The 22,184-nt window shown below is 36.6% G+C and overlaps 1 protein-coding gene across 1 annotated transcript; it reads right to left on the bottom strand.

Annotated features, from left to right (window-relative positions):
* Positions 1–471: 471 nt before the first annotated feature.
* LOC145768107 (high affinity cationic amino acid transporter 1-like) lies at positions 472–21,077 on the bottom strand. Its single transcript, XM_082579578.1, has 14 exons — positions 20,898–21,077; positions 19,394–19,495; positions 18,199–18,327; positions 13,757–13,912; positions 12,855–13,005; positions 10,100–10,155; positions 9,531–9,662; positions 8,769–8,991; positions 6,934–7,073; positions 6,456–6,558; positions 6,154–6,287; positions 5,040–5,197; positions 1,570–1,678; positions 472–789 (listed from the first exon to the last, which is right to left on the bottom strand). The coding sequence occupies exons 1-14, from the start codon at positions 21,037–21,039 to the stop codon at positions 671–673; spliced, it is 1,854 nt and encodes a 617-aa protein (XP_082435704.1). The 5' UTR covers positions 21,040–21,077; the 3' UTR covers positions 472–670.
* Positions 21,078–22,184: the final 1,107 nt, after the last annotated feature.

Below are 22,184 nucleotides of genomic sequence, written 5' to 3'. Positions count from 1 at the left end.
TAACGTAACCCACTTTTCGAAAGAAGTAACGCAATTATGCGTAACGTATACTCGAATCAGCTGATTTCAGTCATGTGACTCAGCACATGATATTCTGATCGTATTTCTCGAAAGGTTTTGATACAAAGAAATTTAACTGAATGCATCGCCACAATCAGCGTGGGTTAATGGGTCAGGGCAAAGAAGTAGTCGTTTCGATTGCGTGGATTCGATTCCCACCCTCTGTTAATATTGGTTTTTCTTCTGCAACTGAACTGAGGGCAAGAAGGATCTTAATGACTGCAATCGATTGATTTATAAGGAAATTTGTGACTAAAACACCAGTGATGTCATATACGTTACTCATGATTGCGTTATGTCCTTCGCTATCTCCAGTTTGGGAACTCCTGGTGTAGATGACCAATGAAAAGTAATGGCTAAACAACTTGAAAACAAACGTTGTTTCTAATTGCTTTTTAAACTGCAGTATCATATTCCATAGGTTTCTCTGACAACAAGACCAAATTTGAGAAATATTATCAAGAATAGAAGCATGTAGTTACTGACAATAGTATATTATTCAATTCCACACAAAGTCATTTGTAAGCCAAACATGCATGCCATGAGTCGCTTAACTACACTCCAAAATAAAAAAAAGTCTTTCCCATTTGCACGCATCGTAGAAAAACAGCTAAAGAAGCGATTGTTTGTTGTCGTCTTCGCACACAATGTCTTTTGAACTTGCACGGCGCTTGTGTCTTCTCCCCTCCGAGCTGTTCCTGTAGCCATAAGTGGAGTAGATTACCATACCTGAAATGAGTAAAGATGGTGATCATTTATAGAAATATAGTGTGGGCTATCATCCAATGTGGAAAATTACAACTTTGTGCAAATGACAGCTTATATCGAACTTGGGTCTCAAGGTTGCTACATCATCCCCAAGGTAAAAATTAGGCTACGAAATCAAAAATTATTTTTCTTAAGTTGGATACTTGAAGTATTAAACGAGTAGCGGCGAGTTTACAATTATTATACAGTATAAGCTGGTATTGATTTTAGCATTTTGAGGTAAAACAAAAAAACTAAACTGAACTAATGAATATCTATTCTACCGTACAATATGTTATACTAATGTAGTCCAATTAATTTCTACAACGGACTCAAGCAGCCTATAAAAAGATGGCCAAAATATTTCGAGCGTGTTTGCACTGTGCAGTTTTTGCATTTCTTTTATTTAATATTATTGTAGAGTGCATTGAATGTTGTTGAATAAGTGAATTGTCATTGGATTGTTATTGGATTGCATGTTATTGGATAATTGAAATATTATAAGATGAATTGCATGAACATGATTGGTCAAAGTCTATGCAATAGGCTATGCATGTATCTTTACTCGAACCAAAAAACAAAAACATAAAATATTTCACTATGGGCTTAACTAGATCTTTTCGTCTTTTGCATGTTGCACATCAAATATAGCTAAATCGACTTTTGGCACCATATCGCTAAGCGCTAAACTACTACATCAATTTATAAAGTAGCCTACCATGAAACAGCAACATTGAGCAGCAGTTATCTTGCAACACTCACCTATAGCCATCCACACAGCGAATCGAACCCACGTTCCTACACTTAGCTCACACATGAGATAAACATTGCATACAGTGGATAGCACAGGGAGGTAGGGGAGCAGGGGAACCTGCCAAACAGATAAAGCAACATTTACATCATCTTTCGAAACTCAGCTTGAGATAGCCTACAGCATACTGGTAGCCTTTCCATCAAAAAACACTAAAAATTAGAACACATATAAAGAAGCAAAGTTTTTTTTTTGTCTGATACCAAATGAATTATGCTTCTTGCGTCACATACAAACATTTTTAAACAGCATTATACTGAATGCCGATTTGTGTTTCAAAAGTTGAAATAAATGTTGAACCAAAAATTTCGGCAAGCTTGTGATTTCCATGAGTGAACCGATATTTCAGTAATCACCATATACAAAAGGGGGTGCTAGAGAGTTGAAGATTTCTGGTTCACATTATTACAGAACAATAAAACATCATTTCCAAAAGACATTTCCTGTCACAATCAAGGTGCAATGCCTCGCGATGGCTTGCTTTGTGTCTTCAACGAGCGTGTTGTTTTGGTTGTGGAATTTTGAGCGATGTGTTATTGTCGGTTATGACCTGAAGTAACCTCTGATTATGAAATCTGTATTATGTAAAATGTGTTTTCTGGAATCATTTTCCCTACGTGACCTTCTAGAGACTTCTGTTGTTTACATTTCAATGCTACGTGACTGAACGATGAGTTCGTGTGACGCAACATTACGTAACCTTCTCGAAGTTACTGGACTGAACAACCAACTATAAATAGTGGTGTAGTTTGTGTGATGTTGATTATGATTTATTATTATGATTATTATTGTGTTGGTTATGAGAGTTGTGCTATGAGTTGTGGATTGGTAGTTGATGCAGAAATTAAAGTTATTTGAGAAGCCGTTCGTTAAAGTCCTTCAAGAAGTTAGATTATCATTCCACTAGTAGAATTATTCGACATTTGACTGCTTTTCGGTTATAACCCATTAAACTACGTCATTGAATCTTTCCAAGTCTTTTTCCTGGTAAGAGATAGAAAGAAATCGTGACATTTCCAAAACGACAAAAATCATTCTAAGCTATCAGTCTACCACGCTTCAAAGTGGAGGCAGTTCTTACAAATTAAGACATCAAGATGATCCGTAATTACAGCAGTAGCCAGTGTCAAACGCAGTATTTTCTTAAGGGGGAGAATCGAAGTTAAAACGAAAACGAGTTAAAACAACGCCTATTTGCTAATACTAATCATTCAGCTATATTGTATAAGATTAGCCTGCCATACTCAGCTTGCATTGACGATATTTTTTTAGTTTGCAGCAGCTAAGTTACATGTTAGGATAGATTTTATATTGAAAACAAACAATATGATATATCGCTCTTGATATCGCATAGGTCAGGGTTACTCAACTAATGTCATCAAAGATCCAGTTTGACAAGTTGAATATTTTTAGCGGTCCGGTGAATAGGTTATTTCACACGTAACCACGAAAGTTAAATTATCTGTATCAAACCACTTTTTTAGGTAAAATGTAACTCGACTTGGATATCAGAGAAAATGTTAGAGAGTTTGGGGGGCGAAGCCCCCCCCAGCAACTGGGATTATCACAGTGAAAATTGCTTCCTCCTAGTAAAAATCTGTTTAAAGAAGCCCTAAAACGTGGCAATGAGGTTATTCTTCCAAAACCTCAAGGTCCACCATCAACACCCAGAAGGTCCGGATTCAGACCGCGGTCCGCCATTTGAGCAGCCCTGGCATAGGCTATACTGTTTTACGTAGACGACGTATAGTTTGCTTACGTAAACCAATGAACTACGCGTATTGAGGAAACGTTCAGTGGCGTACGCAGGATTTTGTTACGGGAAAGGAGGCATTTGATATAATTTGACATCAAGAGTATAGCTTGATGCTACTTTATAGTCTGACCAAGGTTTAACTCTTTAAGGCACCAATATCTGTTGGTGAAATATACACTCTTACGGTCTTTGTGTATGTCACTATATTTGCGGATTCAAATATAAAATGTGTGAATATGAACAGCATGACAGTACTGTAAGTCTAAACGAAAAAGTAAAAACTATAATAGTGCAATTGACAAGAAATGTCATTAGCTCACTTGAAGCATAAATAGAACTTCTCTGTAAAAGTTTAAATACCGAATGCAACTTTTTATGGCACAAGTACTTTGAACAAAAATTATCGCATTCTGAACATGAATAAGAAAAAAGAAGGCCTACCCTACAGGGCCATGTAAGCACCATCTCTCCTTCCGGAAATGCCTAAAATGTTTTTCAAACTATGGGTTGTGAATTTGGATTAAACACATGAGATTGACTCCACAATTTGTTAGAACTCCAGCTTTGATTACATAGCAATAGCAAGAGCTATGAAATTTTGCTAAACAAAAAAAACTAGTGTAGAAGACCTTACTGGGCCGTTCTTAGAGGATATTTTTTGCCTGGTGCCAATAAAATAGCCGTCTCCGAAACTTGCAATCGCTTCACTCTTAAAATACAAAAAGTAAAAATAGGGGAAAAAATGACGCGGTATTTGTCTTGAAAAAATAAAAAATAAAGCCTTTGGTAAAAAAGTGGCGTTATGGAGTTTCCTTCCAAATGCAACTCAAACTCTGACAATATCGAATATCTTTGCCGTTTCACGAACACTTGATGTTGATCAAGCATTTTTCTATCAACCGTTTAAAGACCTTTTCCAAGAAAGCGAGAGGATAGTATTATTTTTTCTATAAACTCTAACAACATAGCATAGAATTACTTGTTTCTTTGATTTAAAGTAGTCATTCCAAATGATGATCAACGATAAAAACTAGATGGACAGACTATATACAGCCTAAGCTATGAAGTGTCGAGATTTTGTAGCGGTAGCCTATTGTCAGACTTTTTATTTCAAATAGCCGAAAAACGCTGTAGCCTGCCTATAAATATGAATGTAGGTGGGCCCCACAACCAACGTTTTGGAAGAAGTAAATACGGCCTTTGTAATTTAAGCTAATAAATATCGAGTTTTTTAGCTATATTTACACAATTTTTTCATTTCAAAGAGCCAAAAAAACATAAAAAAAGAAAATGAAAAACCGTGAACCCCTTCCACCGGAGGGGGGTATACAGAAGCGGTCAACACGGCCCGATACCCCAGACAACTCTCAAAAACTAACTTGTCTGCACTACACTATCACACTATCAACGCTGAAAGCAAAAACACTGTCATCAAGGAGGGCACCACCCAATGCCCATTCCTCCCCCTTTGCGTACGCCTCTGTCAGTAGCCTACTGCACAACATCTTCGAAAAGATATAGCCTACACATCTTGAGATCCAATAGCCTACCACTGTAGTGACATCAAAACTGAGACTTTCATTTATTTTACAATTGAATTGAACTGCTTGTGTCCTAAAGAATTAACTTGCACGAGATTAAAAACTGATCAATGAAGTAGCCTACCGTGAAGGAAAGCTTTGTTTGTGATTGTCTCTGCCAGGCGATAGTTAAACAAAGTATAACGATTAATCCTCCAGAAATGACGCAGAGGCAAATGGCTAACACTCGGGGTAGAGCATCAAAGTGAATCACTCCAGAACAAAGTCCAAATGATAGCAGCCCTGAAAATAATAATCTTCTGTAAAAAACAAGAATTACTTTCAAGTGTCTTGTCAACAGTGCTTCTGTCACACAAATTAAGAGCAATATTCAGACTGCAAAAGACTGTGGAAGGTTAACCTTTGCGTTTTCCCGACTTGCAAAATCTTTCAACCATTGGTTCAGTCAGTCACCGCAGTTGACCTGCGCTTTTTGCTTTAAATTCGAAGTACGGCATCCTGTGAAAGACTATCTTTTAGGCCAAGGCACGCAATAAGCTTATCGCTAAATGGAATGCAGCTCTGGGTTTCAGCTGCGCATGCCATTTGTTAAACGTTTTTTGGTGGGACCGCTTGTTCGTTGAGTTATTACTCATGACTCTGTTATTAGGAGTCGGTAAAAACATATAAAAGATGAGTTTAGCAAGTGGTTACAAGTTTTCCAAGTATTATTAAAAATAACTCCACTTTTGCAGAATCTCAGACACGTGATAAGCATGAAGGTTATCTTTCGAAGCATCACCACGTCATCGACGAAGAACAATGGAGTGAGGAACAATTATTGGCATCACGGAAGCAGAAATAACTGAATTAGTCATCTGCTCATATAATTAGATTATTTGCTATTAGCTGTCAATCTTTGTAACTCCTCAATCCGGTGATTAAGTTTGAGCTACAGTCCCTTACTTTGCATAGTTAAATCAGATCATTGTAAGTTATTGGAAATGAATTTGATGAATGAAATACTTTGAAAGAAATGCATTTTTGAATTGATTTTTTAAATAAAAAATCAAACACTCACTACTTCTTGGCTGTCACCAATGGCGTGCCTAGTGAATTGTTCCATGGCAACAAGCGTAGCTAAAAGTAGCTCCAAAAACGAATTCGGTGCCCCAACTTTTACATTTATCTTACCAGGGGGCAGCTTGCCCTCTGTCCCACGTCATCTATTCCCCTGTATATGATATAAGAGGGTTCACCTATCACCATCGCGCAGGCATAGACGATGTTTGCTGATTGTTTCGTGGCAACGCACGGCCGAGTTAAAAAGGACTGAGCAGAATCACGCTTCAATCTGGCATCGTCAATCACGTCGGATTTAGTGGGCTGGTACCTGAAAAATTGCATTGATAGAGCAATGACGGCATGATGTTTGTGCTGTTTAAAACTTTTGTTAAGGTGGTTCATAATTTGCAACGAACTCTCAAACTTAACATGAAGTATTTGTTATAGTCTCAACATTGTGACCAATTAATTATAAAATCATCAAATGGTTACTCACCTCAGTATGAGCACACACAGAGCCACTAGTGTGTACGCGAGAAGAGTTCCGATAGACATCATGTCCACCAGATCCTTCAGATCAAAGATGAGAACCATTACTCCTGAGCAATAATTTTGTTAGAAAGAATCTTTTGAAAGAAATAATAATCGGAAAAGTTGCAAGTCTACTTGTTTTGGTACAAAACTTGGTTTTGTTAAATTTTCATGGGGATGCGTTGTTAATATAAAATCGGTTTGTACCTGTGCTTTCCGAAAAAGAAGGATTATATTAAAGTAATATTATCCTTTATGCCTTTAGTAAGGACACTATTTTTAAAAGATCTGTTCAAAAATCAAGCAATAGACTGTATTTTTTTTTCTTTCAAAAAAACTGTATTCTGACTATGTTTGTTGAATGATTTTCTAACGTTCATGTACTTACAAGAAACCACTCACAAAGCGCATGTGCGTAATTGCAACAAGCCCAGTGCGCCTACCTGCCAGAAGCCCGGATATCATTGTAGCAATAATGGGAGTCTTAAATCTCTTGTTGATGTTTCCCAAGCAGCGGAAGATGAGGCCGTCCTGCGCCATCGCGTATACGATCCTTGGCATCGGAAATAAACCGCCCATCAAACTATAACGTCACAAATTAATTGTCAGCTTTTGTGCAATTGTTAGTTGTACAGTAGAACTAGTACATAACTAATACGTTTATAAAATGTATTCAATCGCCATCTCCGCTTGCAACAGATTGCGCATCAACATGGGTTATCTGTTTCCATGAGTCACGACTTTGAGCTAGCTTGCCCAGTGTCGTCAAAGTGAGCTCGGTCCATGCCTGGATGTTGTCATACCATCGTCTTGGTGGTCAACCTCTTTTTCTCTTTCCGTTAACTTTACCTTCCATGCAGATTTTGTTGACTCCGTATTTTGATCTTTCAGTATGGCTTAAAGTTTTAAGTATTTTTATTTTGTTGTTGCTGCAATTGGGGGTAGCTTCGTTATGGTAGGCTAAGTAGATTTTCTATTTTCATGTGGTCAAGTAGCCTTTTGTTGGCCATGTTTTTCATGATGTGATTTTGGAAATCTGTGCGTTTTTTTTATTGTCACGGAGATCCAATTTACACATTCTAGACTGCATAGCACGACTGGTAAACTGTAAGTGTGGACAAGTTTAGATTTTAGTTTGATTGGGAGTATATGGAAATTAAAATCTTTTTATTCTTCTCATATGCTGCCTAGCCTAGACCGATTCGGTGTTGTACTGCAGTTTCTCCATCGTTGGTCGAAGATAGTTTGTGGTATGGGAATTCTGATCCTTGTTCTATTTGCTTTTCGTATACAGTGAGATTGAGTGAGTTGTCAATTGTATCGGTTATCAGCTTATCATACATTTGGTTTTGAACACATTTATTTAAATGCCAAATTTAACAGCGGTTTTCGACAGATTATTGAGGAATTCTTGTATTTACTGTTTAGAGTTGTTGATAAAATAAGACTGCATAGCTATCGAACAAAAATTTAGTTCGGATAGTTTCTTATTCTAGTTACTTTATTGTTTTCCGTTCTTTTATACCAAATCCGTTATCGCATACGGATGATAAATTCTCCTAATTTACCAACTTCTCAATGCAACAGTGTTTAGAATTTTAATCTATTTAAAGCAATTATGCTACCATCTCAAAAATGTAAACTTACCAAATAAGCTACTGTTGTTCAACATCATCAGTTGATCTAACGTTAGCATTGCTGGATGAGTCAAGTTATCAATGTAATGTTTACTACATTTGTGATTTTTAAAGTTGTTATTTTCACAACGATAATGGTCTTGTTATCAACAACATTACTTTGATAAGTTATTTTTTTCGTACCCAGGGTACACCTGATTGATAAGTTGGCAGTAGATCATTTTTATATTATTTCTTACAGTATTTTAAGTTTTGGTCGAGGTTTGACTGGAAAGCATTGGCTGATTTTTTAGCTAAATGGTTAAAAATAGCTTTTTGTCCGGAAATGTCCAGAAATTCTGGCAACACTTTTGCTTAACGCAAGTAATCTCAGAACCAGCGATATGTTTTTGGTTTTCCTGTACAGCTTATTAAACTTTTGCATTGCAACTTTTCAATATGAAGTGGTTGTGTATTTAGCAGTCGACATTGTACAATGTCGCGTCTTGTTCAAACAAACTGCTTGTGCTCAATGAGCACACAGAGAAAACGAACGAAACGAAAATACTTTACAAAGCAATTAAGTCAATCACTTATGCTGACTGAATTAATGTAGCCTATTAAACAAAATAAAATAAAATTGGAAAAGGTAACAATTAAACCTCGAAGATAAAGCGCATGTGGCTCCAATTGCGAGAGGGTACACTGCCCACTGCCACCCGATGAGATCAAACGCTTTTGGAAGGGGAGCACCGATGTCCATCTTATAATAAGGAATCATGAGGGTAAGCACGGTTGAGATTCCGACGTAGGCGACTAAGACAATCAACAGAGAAACAACAATCGAAATTGGAATCGAACGTTGTGGATTTTTAACTTCCTCGCCTAAGACAAGTTGAAAAATGTGTAATTTAACGATAGCGTTTTTTTTCCTTATTATTAGCCTACATTTTTCAAACAGAAATTGCTAAGAAACTTGTGGTCACTTAAGACTTAAAATTTGATTTAAGTTATCAATCATAATTTGCAATGACTTATCTGGTTAAAACAACCCCATGGATTATCACGTCTTGCGTGGGTATCAGTAGCTTACAAGATTGTTATAAATATAAATAGTTATATAATATAAATATAAATAAAGTCTCGATTATAAATACAGTGACATCAAGTACAACAAAAATCTTTTTGTATGCCAGTGAAAAGTAAAATATATACCCAAGCTGTGATAAGTTTAGGAGTTGACTGGAGTAGGCTAAAACAAGGCTACCCAATTGTTTTAGATAAAATAGTAGGCCTACGCGAGGTTGATTTTGACTCATTCTTAATGCTACCCTTCTGAGGGTTAACGAAAGTAGCAGCAAAAAACTTGAAAATATGAAGTCGTAAACTTCATAAAAGTTTTTTGTTTCTACTGCAGAGTATACCTGTTGTGGCAATGATGTCGAAACCGACGAATCCAAAAAAACAAGTTGCCGCCCCTGACATCATCCCAGAGAACCCATAAGGAAAAAATCCTCCACTGCCGAACCGTGAAGAAAGAGTGCAGTTATCCTTCCCTGAATTGAAAGCAGTATACAGTTGTCTGTTCATTGACAGTCATCATGTGTTTTCATTTGTGTCCAATATAATCCGCATTTCCTTCCTTGCACTTCAGGTTTCAAATTAATTTACAGAATAATTTTGTTCGGAGGTATTTGCTATTACATTAAGAAAATTTTAATTTGATCTTGGATACCTGTTTGTCTTGAATGACGCACTGTAAGATTATTGTATGACTATTGCACTGTATATAGGCTGTAAGTTTCTACATCGGTTATGGCACACGACTAGTCGGCGTGAAGGCTACAGATGCCATTGCTAAGAAGCATAATCTTTTTTATCAAGCACTGATGCCCGCTGGTACAAACTAATTTCTTATTTATAAAGTAAGAAGGTTTGGAACTTAATAAGTTAAGTTTGAAATAGTATACTGCATTATCATTTTGAAATTTACCTGCAACTACTGACGTCATGTTGGCTTGATGACTTACGTTGCAACTGTAGTTCAAGCTGTAAAAGAGAATTTAAAACCGATCATTACGACCAATCAATTTCTTTACAAACTAAAAAGTCCGAAAAAATAGCAAAATGAAGACTGTGTTGTACACATTTGTGCTAATGGTTTTTGAACTACTACTTTTTGCACTGCTAAATGGATGGATGGTCATTTTATTTTTGTTTGGATGCGAAACGTAGCCTACATAAAACAAAAACGTAGCGTACAGTGTGCATCCAATGAGAGAGTGCGAAAGACCGTAGCCCTAAAGCAGGGATATCTAGGGAAGGGGATACGAAAGCTTTTAATGCGTCTGAGAGTAGAAGGGCTTCTGTTTATCGTAAATAATCTCTGTTTACCGTAAAATGACAATTGTCACCGACAGTAGTTTAATAAATCTTGTTATGATAACCTGCATTGCGCTATTAGCATCAGGCCTGGATACTCACTGCATTCTCATGGTTGCTTGTTAATTGAACTACTCGTATACTTGCTTTACATCTAGCCGACTACAAAGGATTTGTTAAGAGAAACAGCTTACTGGTAACTTTCAACTGTCTTTCCAAACATGTAGGCAGTGCCGGTCTTTGGGGTGTGCAAACCGTGCGATCGCACAGGGCCCGCAAATTAGGGGGCCCGCAATTTACTCAGAAAATGCAGTAATTTTGTCATTTCCAATGGAAAAATTCAACAAGTGAATTCAACAAAGGAATTAGCAACAAGAAAGACTCAATGGGTGCAACCTATTTCGTCCCCTGAAAAGATCGAGAAAAAAAAACAACATGGCCGAAGTTGCTGATCGGAGTTGCCGCAAACATTTCAAATTTCTCTCGATCTTTTCAGGGGACGAAATTTGATTTTGTTAACTCCGATTTCAGGGTACGAAATCGGGGTACGAATTTTTCAGGGAACGAAATAGGTTGCATCTAGACTCAACATAGCTTTATTTCCAAAAAACGCCCAAGAATGCATGATCTTATTCTTTTGCTATGCCACTGGACAGCACCATTTTACAGTAGGATAATATTCATACCCAAATTTTGAACATGCTCTCAAAATGCCCCAAATTCAAAGTAATATTTCAAAATTTTCTGGGGGAGGCCCCCCAGACCCCCGCTGCTGGATGTCAGACCGTCAAACCACCCCCTCCCCTTTCAAAATAGGCCTCCCCAGCTACGCTACTGAGTTGAATCATTGTCATTGGGGCCCGCAAATCATATTCCGCACAGGGCCCGAAATACCCTAAGACCGGCACTGCATGTAGGCTATTCTTTATACATCCTCCACGTAACATTTGCTAACTGTCTTCTGTGGCTTACTGTATCAGCTGAACTACAAAACTTTCTGTAATTTTGAAAAGGACCGCATGTTTCAAGCGCTACCAACTACCGCCCTGGTAGTGTCATAAGAATAAGGCAATCGCTGTGAGCCTTTGCATCCCCTTCTTTAGATATCTCTGTCCTGAAGGCGTAGGAGGTCGTCGAGTCTGCACTCTCTCATTCAAACAGTTATAGCCTACGAAAGAAAGTATTGCTGAAGAAACGCTGGCTTGTGATATAAAGCCTGAAACTACATATTTGGTAGCCTACCAAGTCGTTTCGCTACATAGACATGTGGTATAGAATACACACTACACAGAGCCATTGAGAGCATAATTTGAGTCGGGTACCAATCAGACACCTGCATAAGACTTTATACAATAAACAGTTCTTTCTTCCAATCTCCAGCCTCCCTGGAAAAATTCAGGATGCTTAAAAAGTTTTGACCAACATCTATTTTCCTAATGCTGTTCATTTATTCTATTTTGCAAAACTTTTATTTTGCATCTATTTGCGAGTTTGTTTGTTTAATTTTGAGTAGTTTTTAGTGATTGTGTCGTACAATGAGTAACATTATAGCGGTTGTTAATTTCAAATTCAATTATTTTAACCATGATTTCAATTTTAGCCCTGATTTCGGATGCAGTATGATATTCTAAAACCTCTGGTATAAATTTTATGAAATTTCTATCCAAATCCCCAAAATAAAAATTATTATTTAGAAGAACTATATTTACGTCGCGAAAAATAAATTGTTTCATATCGCGTTTCAGTAACTTTTGGAACACGCGTTTAAAGTTCAACCACTTTTTTTTACTTTTCTAAAACTCGCCAACATGATACCAAGCACACACAAATAGTTTTTATGGTCTGGATTTTGCGGTTACAATAAAGTTGTTATTACGATTAGTGTGCATGACTATGCGCATGAGTAAAAGCGTGACGTCAATGCAATTTGCAAACAGTTTGTATAAAGCTTGTTACATTTACAGAGTCGTGGGTTTTGTGGAGGTGGTGGTGAAAGTCATTTCGGGTGGGAGGGGTGGAGGTTTTGGATGGAAATTTCAAAAAAATTGTGCCAGAGTTCTGAGCATGTTCTGTATCGGAGAATGAAGGCTGCAGTTAAATTTGAAAACTTTTGCCAAATAAGCTTCCCATCCCCCTAGTAATATAGACTACAGTAGTTTGGTTATCTAAGAATGCTGTGTTGCAGATTTTCATCTTAAGTTGAATAAAGTCAAATTGCGATAACAACGTTCTATATCGGCGGGTAATGGAGAACTTATAATAATAATGATAAAAATAACATTTCTATAACGCAACATCCACAGTGTAAACTATGGTCGTGGGCGCAGTGTACACGACGATGGTGATAAAGAACTTTAAGAACTTACAAGGATTGAACGTCTTCTTGCTTCTGGCTCCAGTTGCTGAAGTCTGCTTTCAAGCTGCCAGCAACGATAACGAATAGAATAACAACAACGTTAACTACGGTGAAGATCTTACTGAAGAGTGCGGACTCTTTAACCCCGAAACATAAAACCGCTGCAGATAACAAATCAAATATTAGTGAACATCATAACACACGAGAATTGTAAGTATAGGGTAAAACATGCCCAGAAAGCACATCATCATCATAGGGAAGGCACAATTGACACTATTGCGATTGTTTGTTAAATTACAGTAGGCACCATTGCTCGTTAAATTTGTGGACAGGAGAAATGTGCGACAAGTCACAATATCTACCTTGCTTAAACAAAATTCGAAAAAAATTATTTTCGCTCGATTGAGTTCAATTAAGTTTATTTAAAGTTAATTTCGATCTATTAGAATCCATTGTAGATCAATATGGGTTTTCAAGTCTCAACCAATATTAAATTTAACCCTTGCTAGGAGTGAATTTCATCCAGCCATAGTAACCAAGAGAGTCAGTTTGATAAAAACAAAAACAAACTACCGTACATGATAAATGCACAAAATTTGATAAAAAAATTTATAAAACCTGTAAACTATTTAAACAGTCGGCAAGAAGTAAACGAGAGTAGGCTAAATAGTTTGAGACCGTCTGTACTGGATCATCTTCAGTTCAGGCTGAAGGCAAACGACACAAATATGGAGACAGTGGGGGAATTTTTTTATTAGACAAATCCAAAAAGTACTGGGAATCCTAATAAACATGCTTAAGCCCACTATTACTGCTCCCGATATTGTGTGATACGTATCCTGAAGTTAGTCACCCAACTAAAAAGTTAATCTTTTGTTAAGTCATGTAAAAACGTACAATCTAAATAGTCACCGGTTAATATAAGAATTATCGCAAAAGCAAAAAAATCCGGATATTCCGCAAAGCCAGGAACATTTATGTGAAGGTAGGTCATGCTAAAGTTCCGGTATCTTCCTCCAATCAAAGCGTCTACGTTTTCACTCCAAGCGCGCGCCACACTTGATGTGCCTAGAAAAACATTACGCTGTCACTTGTTTTTGCTTTTTAATGTAGTATTATATTGATTAATCCCAAAAATTTTTGGTTGATAAATTAAGTTGTTAAAATACTACAACAAAATGTTCGTAGTGATATTTCTTTGTTGTGAAATGCTTCTTTCAGCCGTATATACCTGAACATATAGCCTAGATAACTTCTTCCATTGGTCATAATTTATGCATCGTTAATAATAATTACAATGTCAATGGTAGTCTAGTTGAAACATAACAAAGTCAACCCCGTTACTCATTTATGTCTTCCGGGTTATTTATCATACGGTAATATGCTCTACCTATGAAGCACATCACTAAAAAAACAAAACAAGTATCATTATTTTTACAATCCAAAAAAAGTTATTTCAAAAGCAACAGCCAGTTCGTTATACTTTAAGATTTAACAGAAAAAGTAACTTATAAGCTGCAGTGAGCTTTTTAGCTAAGAAAACACTTTTGATTAGGTTAAGCTGACATTTTCATAGAAGGTGTTTGAAATTTTTTGTTTTGCAGGAAGCTACATTAACCCTTTGCTTTTCAACGTTTTTTTGGAAGTTAACTGCTCAAGGGGGGGCCGTTTTTGGATCAAATTCAATCAGCTGTTACGTGTTATCCGCTGATGCTATTTGAACAGAAGTTGCACTGGTGTGAAAGCAAATCATTTGTATATAAGTTTGAAAAGTCATTATTTTAAAATTTTATATGTTAAACTTGATATTTCAATTTTTGCAAAGGTACCCAAAAACGACAATTTTGATTTAACTTGCCGCTATTTAATTACCGTGCTAATCCGATTTCATGCAAACTTCTGAATAACAAAGAGCTCGATCGAACGCACGAAGTGTGTGTGCGGTGTGCCGAATCATTGCATTGATTAGAATTTACGACTTGCGAGCAAATCTTATTGTAAGCTACTCACTGATTCTAAAATAGTTACAATCAAAGTAACATTGTTACACGAATTTGAAAAAAAAACAAAACTGCGTTTGTTGTCTTACATTTTTATCCTAAACTAATGCATTCCCAAACTCATGGCTAGCTTCTAGTTTTATGGAACCAAATTTCTCATAAGTAACACCTTAGCCTGCTTGAATAGCTGTTTACATCTTCGTTTGTGTATTTAGGTCTACAATTGAGTTTGTAGTATGAATATTTTTAGTAGAGAGAAGACAGTTGAACAAGTTGTTGAAATTATCTGAAATTTCTAAGTTCAAATTAGGTGCTTTTGAAATTGTGGATTTGTGTCAAGTCGCATCACAAATATCATGCAGGCCACATCATAAGTCATTTCGCTTACGGGTGTTTATAAACATGACTCATAAATTACATCCACAAAAAATACAGCATTTATATCAACAAAGCTAAGTTCGAAGCTCACTTTTTATTGAAGATTGTGTCAATCAATTCGAAATAATGCAACAGCGAATTGCCGCCAGCGTCGAAATAATGCAACAGCGAATTGAGGAACGTGCGTAAACAAAGGAAATGTGAAATAACCCACAGTCAGCAAATCTACATAAATTTAACGTTTACAAATGTTGAATCAATGTAAAAGGACTGGATTGCTGACTGGGTCCTTATTGTTTGAAGCACTAAAAATACGCGTAATATCGACAACATCAGCAAGGCAGTGATTATGTTTCTGGCCAAAAAAAAAAAAATAACTTTTGACTTCAAAGATAAAAATGATTATAACGAAGCTTCAAAGTTTGTCGTAAAACATTTTACAGAGATACAATAAACATAATCATTTTGTGCCAGATTGTGAGAAGACTTCCTAGATTCTTTCCAACCATTTGCATGATTGCAAATTATTTTCTATAACTCTATATTGCTAAAAAATGGCTTCTTTGTTGAAACAACGTGGCTACAATTCTATAAGAAATTCTTAGGCCTACTACATTGAAGTAATGAAATTTTTTTTGTGATTTTGCTGATGACGTTTTACAATATCCGAGAAGTAAAAAATAATAATGATGAATTATTTTATAAAACCGTGGTTTGCAAGTGCTTCACAAAAAATTGTTGAGGGAAAATTTACTATTAGACGTAAAACGTTTGTAAAAGAAAATTGTCGGTTTACGTATTTATAATGTTTATTGCGCTGTTATCGAATTATAAACTGCCTGTATTGTCTACCTTTGTGGTTGCCGGCCAGCTTAGAGCAGCATGCAAACCATGCGTTTTTGGTATTTGCATCGTGTTATGATTCTCGAAAATCTCCCACAAGGTCTTTATTTTTATCGTGATATTTTTGTGCCTTGTCTGTCCTGAACTTGAAGTCATTGTGCAGCACAATCCACACCGGTTTTTAGACTCAGTCTTCATTGAAAATCTTTTGTGTGGTGCATCATTTCAAGTAGTGTCTTCCCCTAAACTGTTACACAAATCGCCCAGAACCAGAACCATCGTGTTATCTTACAGCAGTTGAGAGCCCGTTATTGTATGTGTGGAATTATTACTGTAGATGTCTGACTAAATTCATGCCAAAGTTGAGCAAATTCTGCTTTCGGGATCCTTGCCGTTATTTACGGTATTTTTTGTTGATAAGTTTGGGCAGCATTTTTCCAAGATAAATGAAGACATCGGTATTGTTCGTCACTTAGATTTAGTTTTCTCAGCATTGTTTATTCATTCTTTGATCCACTAGTTTGTCCCACTTTTGGTATAATCGGATCGTTTATAGCCTAAATGGCGGGTCTTCACAATAGCCGGCCTCTTATACATTGGCGCAACGTATTCAGATGTTGAATCAATGATGAAGAAAGCTGATTTGTTGTTTGTCTTATGTGACGCCTAACTTTATGCCTCGTCTACAGTACAAAATATTTTGTAATGTACATTGTGTACATTGTACATTTTGTTTGTAGGCCTACATTACAAAATATTTTGTAATGTAGATGAAGCATTATCATCTTTATTTTGCGCTCTTTGGAACAAAACACAGTGCACTGTGAAACAAAAATACAGGACATAACAACAAGTAGGCGACATAAATCAGTGAAGGGACGCCATCGAGTTAGCTGCTACGTGTAAATGAAGCCTATCTCATAATTTTGAGTATCTCACAATTACTGTTTGCAAAAACGCTATTTCTCCGGCTTCTCCCAAAAGCATTTGCAGTGATACATTTCCTCAATTGCAAGTTTTGTCAATGAGAGCATTTCCATAGAACGTTTATTTCGAAACCAAGTTTTCGTGTCTTTATCCAAGAGAAGATTTCTTATTGTAACGTTTTTTATTCGTCAATGAATATTATCTGCTTGAAACAACTGTTTTGAATAGTTTGTGGCCTCCATAGTCTACTATTTTGATCGTGGATTGCTATTCTTCTTTGTAGAGCTGATAACGCAAAAAACGTTTGCTATTATTGTTTCTAATTAACAGCTTTGCGATCACTGGCTTTTCTTTGTAGCATAAGAAATAACGCGCTTTGTATTATTGAGGTCAAACCAAACAAAAGAAAGCAAGAGAATGCTTCTCTCTGCTCGCGCATATCGATGCACGAAGCAATTATGAGCTTATGGCTTGTCATCGCAATGTAATCCATTTCACGCTTTGCTGGAAGTTAGCTAGAAATAGCAAAAATTCACCAAAATCTTGAATTTACAAGAAAACTACACAACTTTTAGCATCAAATTTAATATCATCAGATCCGCCTGGCAATTTTAGGAAAAGTCAAGAAAAACCAAGTGCATGGCGTTACTGTGCTTCAAATAATTAAAGGAAATATGAGGGGGGGGCCAAATCCGGCCTCCCTTTGAGGAGCAAAGTGTTAAGCTGTAACTATAACATATTTTTACATGCACGTCTTAAACCATTACAGTTTTGCCACCTTTTCCTTATGATGGTTTTGTTGCTGTATTTTATTTCTACAGTATCGTTTCTTTTGCGTTGCAACAAAGAAAAATAAACTGAATTGAATTGAATACTGCACGGCGGAAACTAAAGTGAGCCTACAGTCGGACAAATTGTTTCAAGGAAAGTTTTATTACCACGCATTTTAAGTATACATTCAAGCCCACTAAACCCAATCTTATTGCAACCAAGTCAACCTTGGTCAAAAGCCAGTATAGTTTCACAACAGTTGGAAACCATCGAAAGCAGGAGTCGCTACAGACAAGCAGCCGACCCTGATGATTCAAGGTGAATCCTATTAGTATATTTTGGAGCAAAATTGATAAGATGTAGTTGTTGTAGTTAAAAACAACAATCTGTTTAATTTTTCCAATCAAATTTAAAAATTTTATGTGAGATAATCACCAATGACGTATTCCAAAATTAGATTCCAACCAATCACAAACGCCCACATTTCACCAACAGTGATATAACTGTATACGTAAGCAGATCCAGCTTTTGGAACGCGCGATCCAAATTCGGCATAACAAAGCCCTGGAATAAAAACAATGCATTTACTTTGCTTGTCCGTTAGTAATTACACTTAAGTCTTATTTCTCTTTAGTTTACTTTGCACTTGCGCATTGCAAGAATACAGCTGCAGGTATGATCCAATTTAGTAGTAAACGCTGAAACAAAACCAACAAAAGGAACAAGTGCCAAGCCAGAATATTTGAAGGGTTTATTTGATGTAGTCCAAAGCTCGTTCATTGACCGTTCACGGTCACAATCCGAACATTTCAAGTCAAAACGATAAACCTGTTGGCACAATTAGTAATTTACAAACAACTACGAGTTTCTTGACAGGTGCTTGTTTTTGAAGTGACATGGGCAATGGAGATAAAAAAAATTCCACAACTACTACAAAAAGCAGAAAATCAGAATGGAAAACTCATATAAAAATACAATAAGCCAGAGGCCCTCAATCGGAGATACACTTATACTCTAAACGTAATTTTGTTCTATAAAGAGACCAAGTTACTAAATCAGGGGTCAATTTACTCAACTATAGGGATCAATTTACCAGGGGTCAATTTGATAAACACTCAAGTTCTGATCTCAAAATAGCTGGTAAAGGTAAATTTATATTTAAGAATTCAGCAAGAAGTAATGAGAATATGAAAGTTAAAAATGTTGCAGTAGACTAAACTATTTCTACTACTCAGTTTTAAGTAAATTGTCACGTTCTTGATTGGGCTTTTTGAAGGGCTCTTCTCTGTGCTTGCCACAAAGCGGCTTTAACCGCGAGTAGGCAACTGATTTTCTTATGACACTATATTTATTTTAGCCAATTCGACTTGTCCCTTTTAGTCAAGTTTAAACTAACTATTAATCATGTTTGTATGTTCGATTTAGTATTTGTGTCAATGGAAAAAGTCAAGAAATAATAGTATTTTTATTTCAGATTTTGTTAGGTCAGGAAAAACGACTTGCTTTAAATTTTTAGGTCAGTAAAGGTTTAGCTGTAATGACTACAATTGCCAATAACCTCTTTATTGAAACAAAGCAATATAAACAAGCCGCTGTTTTTTTTATATATGAGCAGATAAAAATGCAACACCTGCCATGACGCTTGCCAAGGCAGCGACTAGGAATGAGAGAATGATGGACGGTCCCGTCTTGTCTCTAGCTACGGAGCCTGTCAGCACGTAAACGCCAGCTCCTGCAAAAGTGATTCCAGACATGAGATTTCTTCAAAATGTGAAAGAAAAAGAGAAATTAGATTTCAAAGCGAAATGTTTTCAAAAATAAAATTGTAAAGTTTGTGATACCTCTTTCATGTTGGTCAATCAAAAATTACCATACAGTAGATCCAATTACCGCACAACAGTTTTTCCTTGGTGGAAACATTAGACCAGCGTTTTTCAACTAGTGTAGCCTACTATAATCGACTTTGGCGGTGCTGAAAAGCAGGGACGCAGCCACGAGAGTGCTTGGGAGAGCAATCACCACTAAAAAAAAACAATCTACCTGCCCTTCAAAAAATGTGTTTTCAACTGTACTAAAACGTTTTAATGATATTGTATTACATGTTGAATGACCATATAGACAAATAAAACCTAACAACCAGATGGCATTTAACATAATAACATAAAAACAAACCATAAGTTACAAACGTTTTCGACCATCCTCATGTTAGCCCTTGTCAAATAACCAACTGACTGATGTTCTTCATAAATTGAAATTACAGATCTGATCTACATACAAAAAAATCGAGAAAAAAAACGCATGGTTAAAAAAAATCACCTCTGCATCAAAATTGTATGTTGAATGACGTTTCATAAATGTTTGGCTGGATTCAGTGGCTATATTTTTAAACAAAATTTTTATTTCAAATATTAAAATGCTTTCCTCCCCCACAGTTGCATTAGCCCTTAAATTTTCTTTCTCGCCATCCCACTGCTGAAAACGGAAAAGTGCTAAACCAAAACCTTTGCTAAGTACATGACAGTGTAGTCAAATGCCCACCTTTAATCAAAATAAAAACGACATGCAATGTAGCAATCGAATGTAAACAATAGTTATGTGGTAGTACGTTTTGTCGAAACAGCAGAGAAAACACAGAAGTTTGTACACTCTTCACATAGAAAGAGTTTTCCGCCCAAATCAAATGCTTCCACGCTCCATTTTTGAACAGACGCATAGTTTGCGAGACACCATCGGGAAATATTTTAGGCAAGCAATCACTAGAACATAGGAGCCCACCAGTGGAATTCTGGGAGAGGTCGTTATGGTGCTTATCTGGCGTGTACGACTGTACGTATAAGTGCAAAAAGTTAAGAAGAAAAGTAAGAAAACGTTAAAAAGCGCTGTACCATCAGACAATTCTCAGCTGCAACAATTACAGTCTTTTTCTGTTTGCAACTTATTCAGTTAGGTAGGCTATCTAGAAGGGTGCAAGGGACATCTATTATGAGCGCAATATCAAAGTGTAAAAAGGTTGAAAAGTTTCCAGTAATCATCATGCCTTAAGATTCACACATACAGTAGTAAACAGTTTGTACAAAATGTGTCATTGTCACTGGGCAATAGAAACTCCAGCCAAGCTACGTCACTGAACTTACCCAATGTACTTCCGACACCGAGAGCGACAAGATCGGTTGTAGTCAAACATCGATGCAGTTCGGTGTGTTGTGATTCATCCCTGGCAGCCACTAATGTCTTCCTGCGCATCAACCGACTGCCTATTGATTGGGGCATAGGCATCACGACTCACAATGAAATGAATAAATATTAAAAACTTGATGAACCTTAAAATTAGCGTAGCATCAAAGTTGATAATGTTACCTAACATATCGGTAAGCAAAATCTTTTATCTTGCGTTGAATACCAAGCAGTGCTTTATTAAAACTGCAAAAACCAAAATAAAACGATAGCCTATGCTACGATAACAGCTAGCACACTGTGTATTTATAGATGTTAGAGAGAATGATATAGGAAATTTAGACACTTCCAAACCCTGCACATGAACTCCACTACAAATTGCTGTACTATGAACGAAAACAAAGAGTAGGATTACGACAAACTTTTAGAATTGCTGCTGTGGTAAGAGGCTTCTTACGGACTTAATGAACAAGTGCGTATCTATGCTTTGAAAAATTAATCGATTTGAAACAGTTTCATTCGGCAAACCTTCAAGTACTGTCCACTCAGTATATGACATCGAAAGACGTCAAAATTATGTAAGGTATCAACTATTTCCGTCAATCTATTTCCCTGTTGATCTGGATTTACCCTAATCTGGATGTATCGACTAATAAAAACAAAGTTTATTAGACTAAAAGCCTACGTATAATTTTCTCAAATGCTGAGTGTATAAGGCATGATTAACTGATATAATTAAGAGGATGCAAAGTTTCAACTATTTCGATGTTCTTCAGTTCAATTATAAAATCTTTTGTTGTGAAGAAACGATACAACACATCATGTGACGTGATGCAACAGCCGACTGCTTTACTCCGATTATGGTTATGTTATTTTTCAAAAAGTAAGTTTCACATCTCCATGATTTAAAATTCCTAATTTAAGGCATGGGCCTACTTCACCTCTCATCTCTATCGGCACTGGGATAATTCAATTTTTATCTTAGTTTTTGTTTGTCGTATCCAGCCTCACACCCGGTGGTTGACGATTTAGATTAAGTGGACGGGAAGGCAAGGAAGCCAATCTTCGTGTCCACCTTAAGGCATGCCTTTGAGTGTTCTGCCAAAGACACAGCCGCATGCTTTTGAACGGTGTCGAACCGGTGCCCTTTCGAACGTTGTTCCAGGGTTCTTACCACTCGGCTATGCAGCGGACGTTAACTTAGTATTGTTGCGTGAACAATGCTTTGCGGATGTAAAACAAGCGTG

Source organism: Aplidium turbinatum, chromosome 4, assembly GCF_918807975.1.
Source record: "Aplidium turbinatum chromosome 4, kaAplTurb1.1, whole genome shotgun sequence".
Classification (NCBI taxonomy): domain Eukaryota; kingdom Metazoa; phylum Chordata; class Ascidiacea; order Aplousobranchia; family Polyclinidae; genus Aplidium; species Aplidium turbinatum.
Note: the sequence above shows the minus strand (reverse complement) of the source record. Positions and strands in the feature narration are given on the sequence as shown.

Coding starts and splice junctions, on each gene's coding strand:
- LOC145768107 (XM_082579578.1), bottom strand. CDS start 21,039: ATGCCTATGCCCCAATCAATAGGCAGTCGGTTGATGCGCAGGAAGACA. Junction 13,006..13,756: donor GATAATTCTTATATTAACCG/GTGACTATTTAG, acceptor TGTTATCTGCAG/CGGTTTTATGTTTCGGGGTT. Junction 10,156..12,854: donor CAAGAAGACGTTCAATCCTT/GTAAGTTCTTAA, acceptor TCTCTTTTACAG/CTTGAACTACAGTTGCAACG.